The sequence below is a fragment of the Oncorhynchus nerka genome, linkage group LG28 (genome assembly GCF_034236695.1).
Source record: "Oncorhynchus nerka isolate Pitt River linkage group LG28, Oner_Uvic_2.0, whole genome shotgun sequence".
Lineage (NCBI taxonomy): Eukaryota > Metazoa > Chordata > Actinopteri > Salmoniformes > Salmonidae > Oncorhynchus > Oncorhynchus nerka.
The window spans coordinates 77,075,182-77,091,104 of NC_088423.1; the positions used below are offsets into that span (position 1 = coordinate 77,075,182).

Genomic DNA, 15,923 nt, shown 5'->3' on the forward strand with positions numbered 1-15,923 from the left:
GGTAGGAGTTACTCCTGTTGAGGTTGATGTAGGAGTAGTGGTTGGAGTCGTACTAGAGCTGGGAGTCTGAGTTGTTGTTTTTGTTGTAGGTGGAGCTGTCGATGTTGAGGTTGTAGTAGTGGGTGTAGGAGTAGTGAAATGAGGAACTGATGTTGTTGTGGTGGTGGGGATGTGTGTTGTAGTTCCACATTGACAACATTTCACTCGAATCTCGTAATCGAAGCACTTTTGCTGAAGACCTTGCTTATTGTTTTTACAAATCAGTCCAACGGATGGGTTGCAAGTCACGTCTTGGCCAAGCTGAGAGATCTGAAGTCCAGGGTATTGTTTTGCTCTACATTCAACTGCCTCTGGAGCTGAGCAAATGTGATAACCAGCAGAAATTATGTTCTTAATGGATTCATTATCTCCACCTTCAGAGCCAGACGTTGGCTGACCAAGGTTGATCCAGTCTGACCACACACATTTTTCTTCACCACTGCATTGGGTAGGTGTTACTCCTGTTGAGGTTGATGTAGGAGTAGTGGTTGGGGTCGAACTAGAGCTGGGAGTCTGAGTTGATGTTTTTGTTTTAGGTGGAGCTGTCGATGTTGAGGTTGTAGTAGTGGGTGTAGGAGTAGTGAGTAGTGATATGAGGAACTGTTGTTGTTGTGGTGGTGGGGATGTGTGTTATGGTTCCACATTGACAACATTTCACTCGAATCTCGTAATCGAAGCACTTTTGCTGAAGACCTTGCTTATTGTTTTGACAAATCAGTCCAACGGAGGGATTGCAAGTCACGTCTTGGCCAAGCTGAGAGACCTGAAGTCCAGGGTATTGTTTTGCTCTACATTCAACTGCCTCTGGAGCTGAGCAAATGTGATAACCAGCAGAAATTATGTTCTTAATGGATTCATTATCTCCACCTTCAGAGCCAGTCGTTGGCTGAGCAAGGTTGATCCAGTCTGACCACACACATTTTTCTTCACCACTGCATTGGGTAGGTGTTACTCCTGTTGAGGTTGATGTAGGAGTAGTGGTTGGAGTCGTACTAGAGCTGGGAGTCTGAGTTGTTGTTTTTGTTGTAGGTGGAGCTGTCGATGTTGAGGTTGTAGTAGTGGGTGTAGGAGTAGTGATATGAGGAACTGTTGTTGTTGTGGTGGTGGTTGGGATGTGTGTTGTGGTTCCACATTGACAACATTTCACTCGAATTTCGTAATCGAAGCACTTTTGCTGAAGACCTTGCTTATTGTTTTGACAAATCAGTCCAACGGAGGGATTGCAAGTCACGTCTTGGCCAAGCTGAGAGATCTGAAGTCCAGGGTATTGTTTTGCTCTACATTCAACTGCCTCTGGAGCTGAGCAAATGTGATAACCAGCAGAAATTATGTTCTTAATGGATTCATTATCTCCACCTTCAGAGCCAGTCGTTGGCTGAGCAAGGTTGATCCAGTCTGACCACACACATTTTTCTTCACCACTGCATTGGGTAGGTGTTACTCCTGTTGAGGTTGATGTAGGAGTAGTGGTTGGAGTCGTACTAGAGCTGGGAGTCTGAGTTGTTGTTTTTGTTGTAGGTGGAGCTGTCGATGTTGAGGTTGTAGTAGTGGGTGTAGGAGTAGTGAAATGAGGAACTGATGTTGTTGTGGTGGTGGGGATGTGTGTTGTAGTTCCACATTGACAACATTTCACTCGAATCTCGTAATTGAAGCACTTTTGCTGAAGACCTTGCTTATTGTTTTTACAAATCAGTCCAACGGATGGGTTGCAAGTCACGTCTTGGCCAAGCTGAGAGATCTGAAGTCCAGGGTATTGTTTTGCTCTACATTCAACTGCCTCTGGAGCTGAGCAAATGTGATAACCAGCAGAAATTATGTTCTTAATGGATTCATTATCTCCACCTTCAGAGCCAGACGTTGGCTGACCAAGGTTGATCCAGTCTGACCACACACATTTTTCTTCACCACTGCATTGGGTAGGTGTTACTCCTGTTGAGGTTGATGTAGGAGTAGTGGTTGGGGCCGAACTAGAGCTGGGAGTCTGAGTTGATGTTTTTGTTTTAGGTGGAGCTGTCGATGTTGAGGTTGTAGTAGTGGGTGTAGGAGTAGGAGTAGTGATATGAGGAACTGTTGTTGTTGTGGTGGTGGGGATGTGTGTTATGGTTCCACATTGACAACATTTCACTCGAATCTCGTAATCGAAGCACTTTTGCTGAAGACCTTGCTTATTGTTTTGACAAATCAGTCCAACGGATGGGTTGCAAGTCACGTCTTGGCCAAGCTGAGAGATCTGAAGTCCAGGGTATTGTTTTGCTCTACATTCAACTGCCTCTGGAGCTGAGCAAATGTGATAACCAGCAGAAATTATGTTCTTAATGGATTCATTATCTCCACCTTCAGAGCCAGACGTTGGCTGACCAAGGTTGATCCAGTCTGACCACACACATTTTTCTTCACCACTGCATTGGGTAGGTGTTACTCCTGTTGAGGTTGATGTAGGAGTAGTGGTTGGAGTCGTACTAGAGCTGGGAGTCTGAGTTGTTGTTTTTGTTGTAGGTGGAGCTGTCGATGTTGAGGTTGTAGTAGTGGGTGTAGGAGTAGTGAAATGAGGAACTGATGTTGTTGTGGTGGTGGGGATGTGTGTTGTAGTTCCACATTGACAACATTTCACTCGAACCTCGTAATCGAAGCACTTTTGCTGAAGACCTTGCTTATTGTTTTTACAAATCAGTCCAACGGAGGGATTGCAAGTCACGTCTTGGCCAAGCTGAGAGATCTGAAGTCCAGGGTATTGTTTTGCTCTACATTCAACTGCCTCTGGAGCTGAGCAAATGTCATAACCTGCAGAAATTATGTTCTTAATGGATTCATTATCTCCACCTTCAGAGCCAGTCGTTGGCTGACCAAGGTTGATCCAGTCTGACCACACACATTTTTCTTCACCACTGCATTGGGTAGGTGTTACTCCTGTTGAGGTTGATGTAGGAGTAGTGGTTGGAGTCGTACTAGAGCTGGGAGTCTGAGTTGTTGTTTTTGTTGTAGGTGGAGCTGTCGATGTTGAGGTTGTAGTAGTGGGTGTAGGAGTAGTGAAATGAGGAACTGATGTTGTTGTGGTGGTGGGGATGTGTGTTGTAGTTCCACATTGACAACATTTCACTCGAATCTCGTAATCGAAGCACTTTTGCTGAAGACCTTGCTTATTGTTTTTACAAATCAGTCCAACGGATGGGTTGCAAGTCACGTCTTGGCCAAGCTGAGAGATCTGAAGTCCAGGGTATTGTTTTGCTCTACATTCAACTGCCTCTGGAGCTGAGCAAATGTGATATCCAGCAGAAATTATGTTCTTAATGGATTCATTATCTCCACCTTCAGAGCCAGACGTTGGCTGACCAAGGTTGATCCAGTCTGACCACACACATTTTTCTTCACCACTGCATTGGGTAGGTGTTACTCCTGTTGAGGTTGATGTAGGAGTAGTGGTTGGGGCCGAACTAGAGCTGGGAGTCTGAGTTGATGTTTTTGTTTTAGGTGGAGCTGTCGATGTTGAGGTTGTAGTAGTGGGTGTAGGAGTAGGAGTAGTGATATGAGGAACTGTTGTTGTTGTGGTGGTGGGGATGTGTGTTATGGTTCCACATTGACAACATTTCACTCGAATCTCGTAATCGAAGCACTTTTGCTGAAGACCTTGCTTATTGTTTTGACAAATCAGTCCAACGGAGGGATTGCAAGTCACGTCTTGGCCAAGCTGAGAGATCTGAAGTCCAGGGTATTGTTTTGCTCTACATTCAACTGCCTCTGGAGCTGAGCAAATGTGATAACCAGCAGAAATTATGTTCTTAATGGATTCATTATCTCCACCTTCAGAGCCAGTCGTTGGCTGAGCAAGGTTGATCCAGTCTGACCACACACATTTTTCTTCACCACTGCATTGGGTAGGTGTTACTCCTGTTGAGGTTGATGTAGGAGTAGTGGTTGGAGTCGTACTAGAGCTGGGAGTCTGAGTTGTTGTTTTTGTTGTAGGTGGAGCTGTCGATGTTGAGGTTGTAGTAGTGGGTGTAGGAGTAGTGATATGAGGAACTGTTGTTGTTGTGGTGGTGGTTGGGATGTGTGTTGTGGTTCCACATTGACAACATTTCACTCGAATTTCGTAATCGAAGCACTTTTGCTGAAGACCTTGCTTATTGTTTTGACAAATCAGTCCAACGGAGGGATTGCAAGTCACGTCTTGGCCAAGCTGAGAGATCTGAAGTCCAGGGTATTGTTTTGCTCTACATTCAACTGCCTCTGGAGCTGAGCAAATGTGATAACCAGCAGAAATTATGTTCTTAATGGATTCATTATCTCCACCTTCAGAGCCAGTCGTTGGCTGACCAAGGTTGATCCATTCCGACCACACACATTTTTCTTCACCACTGCATTGGGTAGGTGTTACTCCTGTTGAGGTTGATGAAGGAGTAGTGGTTGTAGTCGTACTAGTGCTGGGAGTCTGAGTTGTTGTTTTTGTTGTAGGTGGAGCTGTCGATGTTGAGGTTGTAGTAGTGGGTGTAGGAGTAGTGATATGAGGAACTGTTGTTGTTGTGGTGGTGGGGATGTGTGTTGTGGTTCCACATTGACAACATTTCACTCGAATCTCGTAATCGAAGCAATTTTGCTGAAGACCTTGCTTATTGTTTTGACAAATCAGTCCAATGGAGGGATTGCAAGTCACGTCTTGGCCAAGCTGAGAGATCTGAAGTCCAGGGTATTGTTTTGCTCTACATTCAACTGCCTCTGGAGCTGAGCAAATGTGATAACCAGCAGAAATTATTTTCTTAATGGATTCATTATCTCCACCTTCAGAGCCAGACGTTGGCTGGCCAAGGTTGATCCAGTCTGACCACACACATTTTTCTTCACCACTGCATTGGGTAGGTGCTACTCCTGTTGAGGTTGATGTAGGAGTAGTGGTTGGGGTCGTACTAGAGCTGGGAGTCTGAGTTGTTGTTTTTGTTGTAGGTGGTGCAGTCGATGTTAAGATTGTGGTATTTGGTGTTGGAGTAGTGGTAGGAGTTGTAGTTGTGGTTAGAGGTAGAGTTGAGGTTGGAGGAGTAGGGATTGTTGTTGGTTTACTTGTTGTTGTAGGTAATGTGGATGCTGACATTGTTGTTGTTGTGACAGTAGGTTTAGTTGTTTGGACTGGTGTTGTAGTGTGACATTTCACAGTCTTGCAACACTCCACCTTAATTTCATAGTCAAGGCATATTGGAGGAATGCCTTGATCTTTGTTCTGGCATATTAGTCCAACCTTTGTATTACAGTCTACATTCTGTCCTAATTCAGACAATGGGATCCCTGGATATCGCACTGCTTGGCACATGACATCCACTGGTTTTTCACAAATGTGTTTTCCAGATTCTAGAATCTTTTTAATTGATTCATTGTCACCACCCCCAGGACCAAATTGAGGATAGTCCACATTATACCAAGGTGACCACTCACAAACTGTGCAGTTAGGGGGTTTTGTATTCAACGTGGTCGTAGATATAGTGGAGGTGGTTGCGCTTGTAGTTGTTGTTGTAACAGGTGGTCTTGTAGTTGTTGGTGAAATGGTTGTAGGCTTAGATGTACAAAGATCTTCATCACAGCAGAGGACTCGAACTTGGTAGTTAAAGCACAGTGGGAATGGGCCTGACTGGTCTTCATTTCTGCAAGTCAACCCTTCTGCTACATTACACTGCACCACTTGGCCTACTTGGCTTATGCTAACATTTGGGTACTTCTCGGCTCTGCATTGGATCTTGCTTGGCTTCTCACATATATCGTGTCCCTCTGCTCTTATGTTGTTGTAGGTTTCAGAGTCTCCTCCTGGAGTACCAAGTGTAGGGAATGTGGTATCAAACCACTGTGACCACACACATGGATAGCCACATGTAGTAGTAAAGGTTGTTGGAGACACTGTTGTCTCTGTTGAAGTTGAGGTTGGCGCTATAGAATCAGGGATTACATTACAGTTATTTAGTTGAACTTAAAACAAGCAAACAATTTTAAATGATGTAAAAACATTTAATTATGGGGCATAATTAGCAATGTTCTTAGCCATTTTGATCACAAAAGATACCTGCTGTAGTTTTTATATTTCACACATCAACTAATTCACAGTCATTCAAGTCTTAGACTCAAGTACCCACCAGTTGTGGGTGTTGAGAAAGTAAAGACTGTTGTTGTCACTGTAGAGGATGGAGTAGAGTTAGGAACAGATGGAGTTAAAGTTGGAGTTGGAGTTGAACATGGGTAAATGTCCCTCTGAGTGGTTCCATTCTTCCCACAGATGGCTGTGATACAACTGCCGTGCCCATTTGTGGTGTGATAGATGATATGCCCATTGGGGTATTTGTTTCCATTGTAGGTGCAAGTGCAAGCTGAAAGGGTAAGATATATTTTAGGGTACTGGAATGTTGCAGAAATCATGTATGTGTTGTTGTTTTGGTTGAAGGATCTGTTCATACCTTGTACATCGTATTTGCAGTCCACTTTCACAGAATTACAATAGCTTTGGAAAAAGAAGCATTTACAATTCTACTTAGTTTCATTCTTGACACTCAAACACAGTTACAGTGTTCACAATTTTAGCCAAGACCAAGATTCTCTGTATTACTAAAGACATACCATGTCTGGCAGTTTTCTGTGGTCGGTACTTTTTCTCCATTATTGTAGTGTTTTCCATCTCTGCCATAGCAGCCACACTGCTCCTTCTCCACACACTTCATTATATCTTCATCAAAGAAGGGTTGAGCAGGAGGACATTTTGGATAGCAACCTAAAGAAGAAGAAAAATATTCAAATATTAATGATCAAAAAGCTATTTATTGATAGAGGGATATGGTGAAGAAACACAGTGAATAGAAAGGGAGTGAAAATGTAAGAATATCTCAAAATGACCTCAGACAGTTTTTCTTCTAAATACTTGATGATTGTGAAACTGGAATAGTCCAACAAAAAGACAAAATAAATGAATAGACTACAGATCAAGTTCTCTAGAGATCAAGTTTATACTACAGTTATACCACCAACACCAGGTACACAAACTCTTTATACTATCAAGCTGAGCCATATACTTGCTGGATCACTTTTCAGTTAGCATGGTTTGGTAAAAGATGTAGCCTGCATTTCTTTCACACTGCCAATTCCGTTCAGATAAAATTGATAGTAATTTAAAGCTAGAATCCTTTGTCACGAAAGCATGTCGTGCCCCATAAAAGAACCTAAAATATACACTTGTTTTACCCCAATGTTTGTCAACAAAACAAATGAAATCAAACACTGTATAGCCTCAAAACATGGTTAAATGTCATGAATTGTCAGCCCTTGCATCCATAGCTCTGTCTATGGATTTGAGAGTGGTTACAGTTTTCCTGGGCCTTCCCTCAGCTTTTTACCTAAACAGAGGCGGGGTGGCGACTTTGTTATTGTTTCAATTAAGGACTCTAGCTTCAACATTAAGTACCTGTTATAGGAAATTGTAGCTACCCAAAATAGATCCTAAATGAATGTCTACTGTACCTTCAAGAGGTGGTATCTGAGTTGAGCAGCTCCCAGAGGGATTCCTGCAGGTCTTCATACACTGAGCTCCACAGGCCTTGTAGTGCCACTCACATTCTCCAGGGGGGTTGTAGTAATCACAGAACAGTGCTGTATGTGGTGGACAAACGCTCTCTGTAAGTATTATCTTCAATTCGGTTTAAACTGACTGGATTAAGCCTGTTTTTATGTCAGAACTTTAATGAATGGAACATTTAGAAACTCACGGCAGATTTGTGGGCTTCTCCAGGCTATGCAGGCTCCAGCCTCATTACAGGCCTCTGCATAAGCTGCCACAGCGGTACAGAAACACTCACAGTCTCCACCACTGTCGCAAGCACACGAGTCTGTCACACAAGCATCGTAGAAAGGAGAGGGGTCCACCTAATTGGAAAACAGATCTTATTTGACATGGTCACATCAAATTCCAAAACATTCAGTGAACGACTAAAGTCTAAACCTACTTTAGAATGGCAGTCTGTGAAAACTTTGCTCTGAATGATGCTGCACTGCTTCTGTGACCAAGACTGCCTGTAAGGGTTGGCAGTACAGGGGCTCCTTTTGTTCTTTGCATCGGGGCAGCTTGCAGAGACTTTCCAGCTGTTTCCAAAGTCTAGAGGGTTGACAACTACTGCCTGGCTCCTGGTAGTGAAGTCATTGTTTGCATTGCCATCATAGTTTCCACACAGACCACAGACATGTCCCTGAAGAGGACAGAGCAAAAGATTCAGTTGAGTGATAAAAAGGAGTCATAACAGACTTGTGAATATCAGTTGATGGAACACTACACCCATATTTTAATATCTAATGTGTCATCCAAACAAAGTTGAAATGTACCTTGAACTGTGGGTTCAGTTTGATGAACATGCTTGTTTTCCTGTCCCACATGAGAATCAACCCATTATTGGCTTCAATCACAAGGTAGATGCCCATTGTGCGAATCTGGTAAGGAACCGCCTCCCCTGTATTTCTCTCAACGACTTGGTAGTTCCCTTCTGTCAGAATTAGTTCATTGTTCTGAAAGAGATTTTTTTTTTAATAGTTTGAGTATGCAGTTTAAATATTAATTTATGTAATTACTCATCATGTTATAATGTATGTCATAATGTTCATTTTTTTGCCAGGCCTCATGAAGCTTTGATTTATGTGCTTTATAGTATGTATGTATGTATGTATGTATGTATGTATGTATGTATGTATGTATGTATGTATGTATGTATGTATGTATGTATGTGTGTGTGTGTGTGTGTGTGTGTGTGTGTGTGTGTGTGTGTGTGTGTGTGTGTGTGTGTGTGTGTGTGTATGTGTGTGTGTGTGTGTGTGTGTGTGTGTATATGTGTGTGTGTGTGTGTGTGTGTGTGTGTGTGTGTGTGTGTGTGTGTGTGTGTGTGTGTGTGTGTGTGTGTGTGTGTGTGTGTGTGTGTGTGTGTGTATGTGTGTATGTATATATGTATGACCGAATATTAGTAGTCTTGGCTTCAGTAATGGTATGTGCCAGGCAGAAAGCAGGAATCTAGTTACCCCCAGGAAGAGCTTAATGGCCTTGGAGCAGGTGGTGCCTGTCGTTCCACAAGGGATGTTCTCAGTGATGACTCTGAAGCTGCCGTTGGCATTGTTGCTACCACAGTAGTCCTGTTTAAGGTTTCAGTCATAAATTTAACAACAGCCAACATAGTATTTTGGTGGGTGGAGCATTATCTCCAACAATACATGTTGTAAGTCAATCACTGAAATAGTGAAAAGGTTCAGCTTGTTGGGAATGCTACAGCAACATCTACAAAGCAACAGCAGATCATGGCCAAACAGTTTCAAATATTGCTATTCAGACTCCCCAGAAACACCTACAGTATATACCTTAAAACAATTAACACAAACCCTTATTGTTCAGCATGTAATATTGGTGATGATCACTTAGACTATCAAGAAACCCTGCAAGCATACCTTTGTAAGTGTGTATTCACAGTCTCCTTCGAAAGTGAATCGTTTCCCATCAAAAGTAATGTAGTGTCCATCTCCATAAATGGCACAGGTTCCAAGGCACAGGTTAGTTGTGCACTGCCATTTTCTGTCTTTACAAGTGCTGAAAGTGGCAAAAACAGATATATCAGACTGAAGTCTTAATTGGTTTAAAACCCCAATTGAGGCAAGATAACCTTACCAGGTATTGCAGTCGACCTTGATTCTGTCTCCTGGTTGGTAAGTAGCTCCATTGTGAGAACAAGGACAAAGGTCTGGCTTGATGCAGCCTCCTTTTCCATCGGATACCAGTCCAGAGGGACACATACAGCCTGATATGCACTCTGTGCTGATCTGTAAAGTGAAAATGATTGATTTGAATATCTGCTGTGTAAAAATTGTGTTAACTTCCGCTCAAATGCGTGGAGTCTGGTGGACCAGAAGGTCAAACTTGGCCTTCATTAGCCATTAGCCAATACAGAAAGACCAGGAGAAACTCCCAGGGCATTGGCTTATTCAGCTTAATCTACCAACCAATCATCTCCCACAACACCTTCCCCCTAACCCTCCCCCATACGTTAGCACTCCACAAGCACAGAGCTACGCCTAGCAGTCGTATGGTTCGCTCAAATTAAATGATAACAAATACTTTACTCAGTAAAGATACTCCCATGGAAGTATATGGTTACTCCCACTAAGGACAAAATTAAATCGTTGATGTACCAAGCTTATATGTTCTGTGTGCAATAGCTTGGATATGAGGTTACCTGTATGTTAATATAAAAATATATATTTAAAAAAAATGAAAGTTTATATTTTCCACTCAATTTCTATTCACAATCCTATGGGCATTATATGACTATACACTGAATGTAGAAAACATTAAGAACACCTCCTCTTTCCATGACATAGACTGACCAGGGGAATCCAGTTGAAAGCATTGATCCCTTACTGATGTCACTTGTTAAATCCACTTCAATCATTGTAGATGAAGAGAAGGAGAAAGTTAAAGAAGATTTTTTTTCAAGCCTTGAGACAATTGAGACGGATTGCGTATTAATATCAATATTAGGAAGGTGTTTTTAATGTTTTGTACACAAGCTTATATTCGCTGTGCAGAATGGCCTGGAGACGAGGTGAATAGGGGACTTACACAGGCCATATCCAGAATGTTGCAGCTCTTCTGACACTCTAACCCTCTCACTCCTGGGCTTGCATTGGAGCAGTTGAAGAAAACCATTGGTGCAACACATGCTGTGAAAATAAAGGGAATTCATGTGTCATGACTCTGTTGTGTCTTTCACCAAATCAATATGCTCTGTAAAGTGTGTACTAGGATGGAGAGATAATATTTCAAAATGCACATAGCCTGATTCTGTTGCCAATAGCATACTATTACCACACACCATAAATGTATATATGATTTGGAAGATTGCCATTAAAAGAATGGACTTATTTCAAATTCAGTGTTGCCTGGCACAGTACAATAGCTCAAAATGGTGAGTTGTTTTGACAATTAATATACATGAACTTACATGGCTGATCGGGTGAATCTCCAATGCAACGGAGTTTTCCCTCCTTGCAGGTGCTGAAATAAAATGTTGTTAATGGTACTTGAATGTCGCTATGCTCACTACGGGAAAGCAAGGCCCAAGGCTCTTGGTTCATAAAGTCTCAAAAATATGCCTTTGAAATAAAATGTGTAGTGAATTACATTGATATACAGCTTGAGTATAGGTAGGTAAATAACTCGGTCCATACCACATGGTTCCATCCTTGCTGATGACCTCTCCAGGGGACACCACTGAGCCCTTGTAATAACAAGGGCAGCTGGCTGATGGAACACACTTGCCCTCATCATCCAGGTAGGTTCCCTCAGAACAGACACACCCATCCACAGGCTCGAAGGTGATTGAACAGGTCAAGTCAGAGTTGCTGTAGCAGCGGCAGGAGCGATCACTGCTTTTTATGCTGTAGCTGTAGACCATGGTGTTAGGACACGAGGTGGAGTATTTGTCTGGGGATGGCAACAATTAGTGTTTGATGTAAATATTTAAAATATTTGTATCTTATTCTCCCACAATTGACACATCTTCTTAGGTATTATGGTGTGATTGTCACTCACTGCAGATAGTGTCTCTCCAGCCAGTGAGCTGGATACCCTCGGCAGCACAAGCGTGGACATAAGAGGAGACGGCAGCACACATGCAGTCCTCACTCTTCTCACAGTTACAGCTGTCATACATGCAGTTCTGAATAGAAAACCACAGTCAGAACAGCATCCATATTATACTGTACAATAGTTTTAATTAATTGTGTGTGCATAATATGCACAAATTCTGTGCAGATACACAATACCTAACAGCAAGCAACGTAATTCTCAAATTCCCCATAACAGCTGGCAGCTCAGGAAATTGTGTGAAATGAATAGTATTGTGAAATGGTCTCACTTCTTTGTACATGTCTGGGCTTATTGCTGTGTGGCATTTAGCAAACAACCCTTTAGGATCAGCCAGCTGAGAGCACCAGTGCTGAGCATATTTCTCTGAAAAAGTGAAAAAATAAACCACAGTTAGGCCAACTTTAAGAAACACTTGCACCGTTCTCCATAACAATTAAAACAGACATGGAAAGGTGATAAACCATGCAGATACCATTGTCAAGACTTAAACTGCAGGGGCTTTCAAAGCTACTCTTGATGTCTGGGCAGCTGGCTCGTGTTTTCCAGGTGTTTGCAAAACCAATGGCTGTGCCCTCAGTCACTCCGCTCAGGACCTTGAAATCATCTCCTTGGTTGTTGTTGAAGTTTCCACAAAGACCTGTAGGGTGAACATGTATTTATATACAGGGAAAATAAATCATTCCCAGAACATGAACACCTCAGTGGACTGTGGTGGTTGGTCAATGGATGATGAGACATACCGCAAGTTCTCTGCTGCCAAACGGTGCTTGCAGCAATATAGACCTGCATGATTGGTGAGAGTTGGATTTCCAACTGGAGGCCAAAGGTGGTCTGGACAATGATGAAAAATGAGGAGGCTCTGAAAATAGTTACTCCAGCTATAAGGAACAAAGGGGAGAGGAAGGAATGAGTAAGATTCAGAATTTAATGTTAAGTAATATATATGTGTCAGTGTTGAATGATAAAGCTGCATCACCATCACAACATTCCCATGTATCATTATGTATTCCCCATACAATGATGTGCTTTAACTGTAGGACACAAGTTTCATGTATGCCTAGTCATGACTACATTGATTGTACTGTATCTTTAATATGCAACTGTAACTTACCAGCAGAAAAGGGCAGCTGAGAATAGATTCCATTTACAAAGGCTTTTCCATTGGGTTGTATGTTGATCACCTGCATAGAGGGTCATTGTTTAACCATATGCTTATTCATGATATTCAAATTATACATTAAAGTCTAAAACCTAACAACACTAGGGAAAAAACATTTACTGCAGTCAAAGGCTGATAGCATGTCAGTCAAAGAATACTTACAGTGGCTCCTTCTGAGAGGGACAGGGTAACAGCCTTTAGACAAGTCTCACTGTCAGAAAGCCCACACTGCACCAGATCACCCAGTACAGTGAATTGCGTCCCATCACAGTCCTGAAAAAAACATAAATAAGTTGTTACAAATATTTCCCTTAATGAAAGGAAATATCCTTTGAATTCTTTTGAAAAAGGAATATCTCAGTGTAAAACAAGATAGATACAGAGTAAACATGAACAACCCACATTTCTCCATAGATAAATGTATCAACGCAAGATGATTAGTACTGTTCTATATGAGGGCTCCCCAACTCTGTTCCTGGAGAGCTACTCTCCTGTGGGTTTTAGCTCATTCCGCAGTTGGAACTAACCTGAATCAGCTCATCAACCAGCTTAATATTTGAATGAGGTGTGCTAAATTAGGGTTGGAGTGAAAACCTACAGGGAGGTAGCACTCCGGGAACATGGTTGGAAAGCCCTTTTCTATATTACAATTTTCATCATAAAAACTGGATATATCAGAAGAAAAGTAAAGAAGATGGAGGCAAAGCTGTAATACAGACATAATAACTACAAAGAAGGTAGCAAGTTTCCAAATGTATTTTATGTGAATTAGATTCATGCACACAGAGCTTTGGTGAGGAAACTGTACTGTACCTTGGTCAGAACATAAGAGCAGTCCCCATGGAAGGTGTAGGTTTTTCCATCATAGGTGTTGATGTGGGATCCTCCCTCCACAGCACAGGTGCCAGGACAGTCCTTGTCCACACACTTCCACTGACCACCAGCACAAGAACTAAGGGCGAAATATAAATTATTCAATGGAACTTACAAATTGTCACCCCTGGAATACCTTTTAGACTCAAGTCAGAATTCTTAGCCTGGTTTTCTTACCAATCTTTACAAGTGCTTGAATAAGACTCTCCGGGTGCGTAGGTTTTTCCATTGTGGCGGCAGGAGCATTGACTCAAGGCGATACAACCGTTCTTGTTGACGTCATCAAAAACGGTTCCTTTGGGTGAGAGCATACATGTGTTTATTATGTCTCCATCCCAACCTACTGCCCTACATAGGCAACACCTAGTAACGATGTCTTTTGTTTTACTCCAAAATCTAAATTCACAGTATTTTTCTGTCTCGACAGACAATTTCTGAAACTCCATGACATATTCTGATCAACTGGCTTGTCCTTGTGTCAGGAACTAAATACCACATTAATCAGATAGTATACCAGGCCATTACAAAACACCAAACTCGTAATTGCCTTTGTAACGCAACAGAGTCCAGTCCACAATATGGAATCAATTGCTTTGCATTCTATCAGTATACAGTCTGCTCCATTCCAATGCATTTATTACATCTCTTTGAAGAAGAGGATGTGCAGAGAACGTTTAAATATGTCTGCCTACCGGGAGGACAAAAGCAGCCATTTGAGCAGTGGTCCTCACACAGCTGGCCTCTCTCAGGGTTGGAGCAGGTGTCAACACAGGGGTTTCCACACTCCTGGTACTCCATGTTGAAGGGGCATGTCTTATCTGCAAAGGTAAGGTTATGTCAAAATATGAGTACTCTGTTGCAACCAACCAATGTGCGATTTGAATGTTGATACGGGGAGTAAGGGCATGCTTACAGCAGAACTGTTCAGTCCTCCATTGTTTGGGCTTCCCCCCTGCGTGAACACACTGACGGGAGTACTCTGAGATGGTGTTGCACAGGCAGAATGAGTTGGTGCTGTTATCACAGTGGCACAGGTCAGATACACAGGCCTCAACAAATGAGTCGATGGCCAACAAGTCCTTACAGCTGCTGAAGGCAGGACCGGAGAGCAACTGCTCACAAACTGGTTTCTATCAAACAAAAACAGAGAGATGTTATAATTAGGAAAAATACAGTGGAGTCTGAAATGATTTACACCCTTGATAAAGAAGAGCAGAAATTACTGTATAAAATAAATGCAAAACAGATTTGGTCAAATATATAATTTTATATTTATACGATTGCTTCTAGAAAGAGATTTTGTTTAAAAAGTAAATAAAAATAATCTCAGAAAGGTACGGGTCAAAATGATTGACATCCCTATTTTCACTGTCTTTTTCAGTACTTCATCTTGTGAGGATAACTGCAGTTTTTCCAAACTGTTTTAGGAGTTGGAGAACAAATTAGGACCACAGGAGGTTGGTGGCAACTTAATTGGGGAGGACGGGCTCGTGGTAATGGCTGGAGCGGATTAGTGGAATGGTATTCCCTTTACTCCGTTCCCGGCATTATTACGAGCCGTCTTTCCCTCAGCAGCCTTCACTGTTTAGGATCTTTGATGTCTCTTTGTCTGTTCTTATGGACTGCCCTCTTTAATTCAAACCCCAGATTTCCAATGGGCTTCAAAGAGAGACTGAGATGGCCATTGCAAAAAGGGGCTATTTTGCTTCCACTGGTCCTGGGGCTCTTGTAAAGATCAATCATGAACTTTACCCAGTACCTGGACATTTTTGCCAAAACCTTGTTGCCACTGCCACTTGGCCTTCAGTGGATCTTCCAGCAATACAATAACCCCATGCACACATCAAATCAACTCAGTCTCCGAACTTGACACCCATTGAAAATCTGTGGTTTGAATGAGGGCTGTCCATAAGCACAGACAAAGGATATCAAGGATTTTGAAGGATTCTGTATGGAGGAATGGTCTAAAATCCCTCAGAATGTGTTCTCCAACTCATAAAACATTTTAGAAAATGGCTCAGTGCCATTATTTGCAAGGTGTGGTATTGAAAGGTATTGAAAACAGGGGTGTCAATTATTTTGACCCCTGACTGGAGAGAAAGAAATTATTACTTTAAAAACAAAATCATTTTCTGTATTAGTATAAAATAATATAATTTTCAAAGAAATGGAGCACACAATATACTGTAGCAGTATACAGTCATTTTTGCAAATCTT

At 42.0% G+C, this 15,923-nt stretch overlaps 1 protein-coding gene across 1 annotated transcript in view; it reads right to left on the reverse strand.

The window, feature by feature from the left end:
* The window catches only part of LOC135565519 (mucin-5AC-like), a 54,040-nt gene that overhangs the window by 30,958 nt on the left and 7,159 nt on the right, over positions 1–15,923 (reverse strand). The window contains exons 6-27 of the mRNA XM_065012568.1: positions 14,620–14,836; positions 14,399–14,524; positions 13,884–14,001; positions 13,647–13,785; positions 12,996–13,106; positions 12,786–12,855; positions 12,415–12,552; positions 12,147–12,311; positions 11,943–12,037; positions 11,618–11,744; positions 11,254–11,509; positions 11,028–11,080; positions 10,646–10,746; positions 9,695–9,846; positions 9,478–9,616; positions 9,058–9,168; positions 8,374–8,553; positions 8,001–8,240; positions 7,764–7,920; positions 7,519–7,647; positions 6,625–6,775; positions 5,875–5,943 (exon numbers count right to left, since the gene is read on the reverse strand). Of these exons, the coding sequence (XP_064868640.1) occupies positions 5,875–5,943; positions 6,625–6,775; positions 7,519–7,647; positions 7,764–7,920; positions 8,001–8,240; positions 8,374–8,553; positions 9,058–9,168; positions 9,478–9,616; positions 9,695–9,846; positions 10,646–10,746; positions 11,028–11,080; positions 11,254–11,509; positions 11,618–11,744; positions 11,943–12,037; positions 12,147–12,311; positions 12,415–12,552; positions 12,786–12,855; positions 12,996–13,106; positions 13,647–13,785; positions 13,884–14,001; positions 14,399–14,524; positions 14,620–14,836 (3,044 nt within the window). The remainder of the gene's footprint in view (positions 1–5,874; positions 5,944–6,624; positions 6,776–7,518; positions 7,648–7,763; positions 7,921–8,000; positions 8,241–8,373; positions 8,554–9,057; positions 9,169–9,477; positions 9,617–9,694; positions 9,847–10,645; positions 10,747–11,027; positions 11,081–11,253; positions 11,510–11,617; positions 11,745–11,942; positions 12,038–12,146; positions 12,312–12,414; positions 12,553–12,785; positions 12,856–12,995; positions 13,107–13,646; positions 13,786–13,883; positions 14,002–14,398; positions 14,525–14,619; positions 14,837–15,923) is intronic.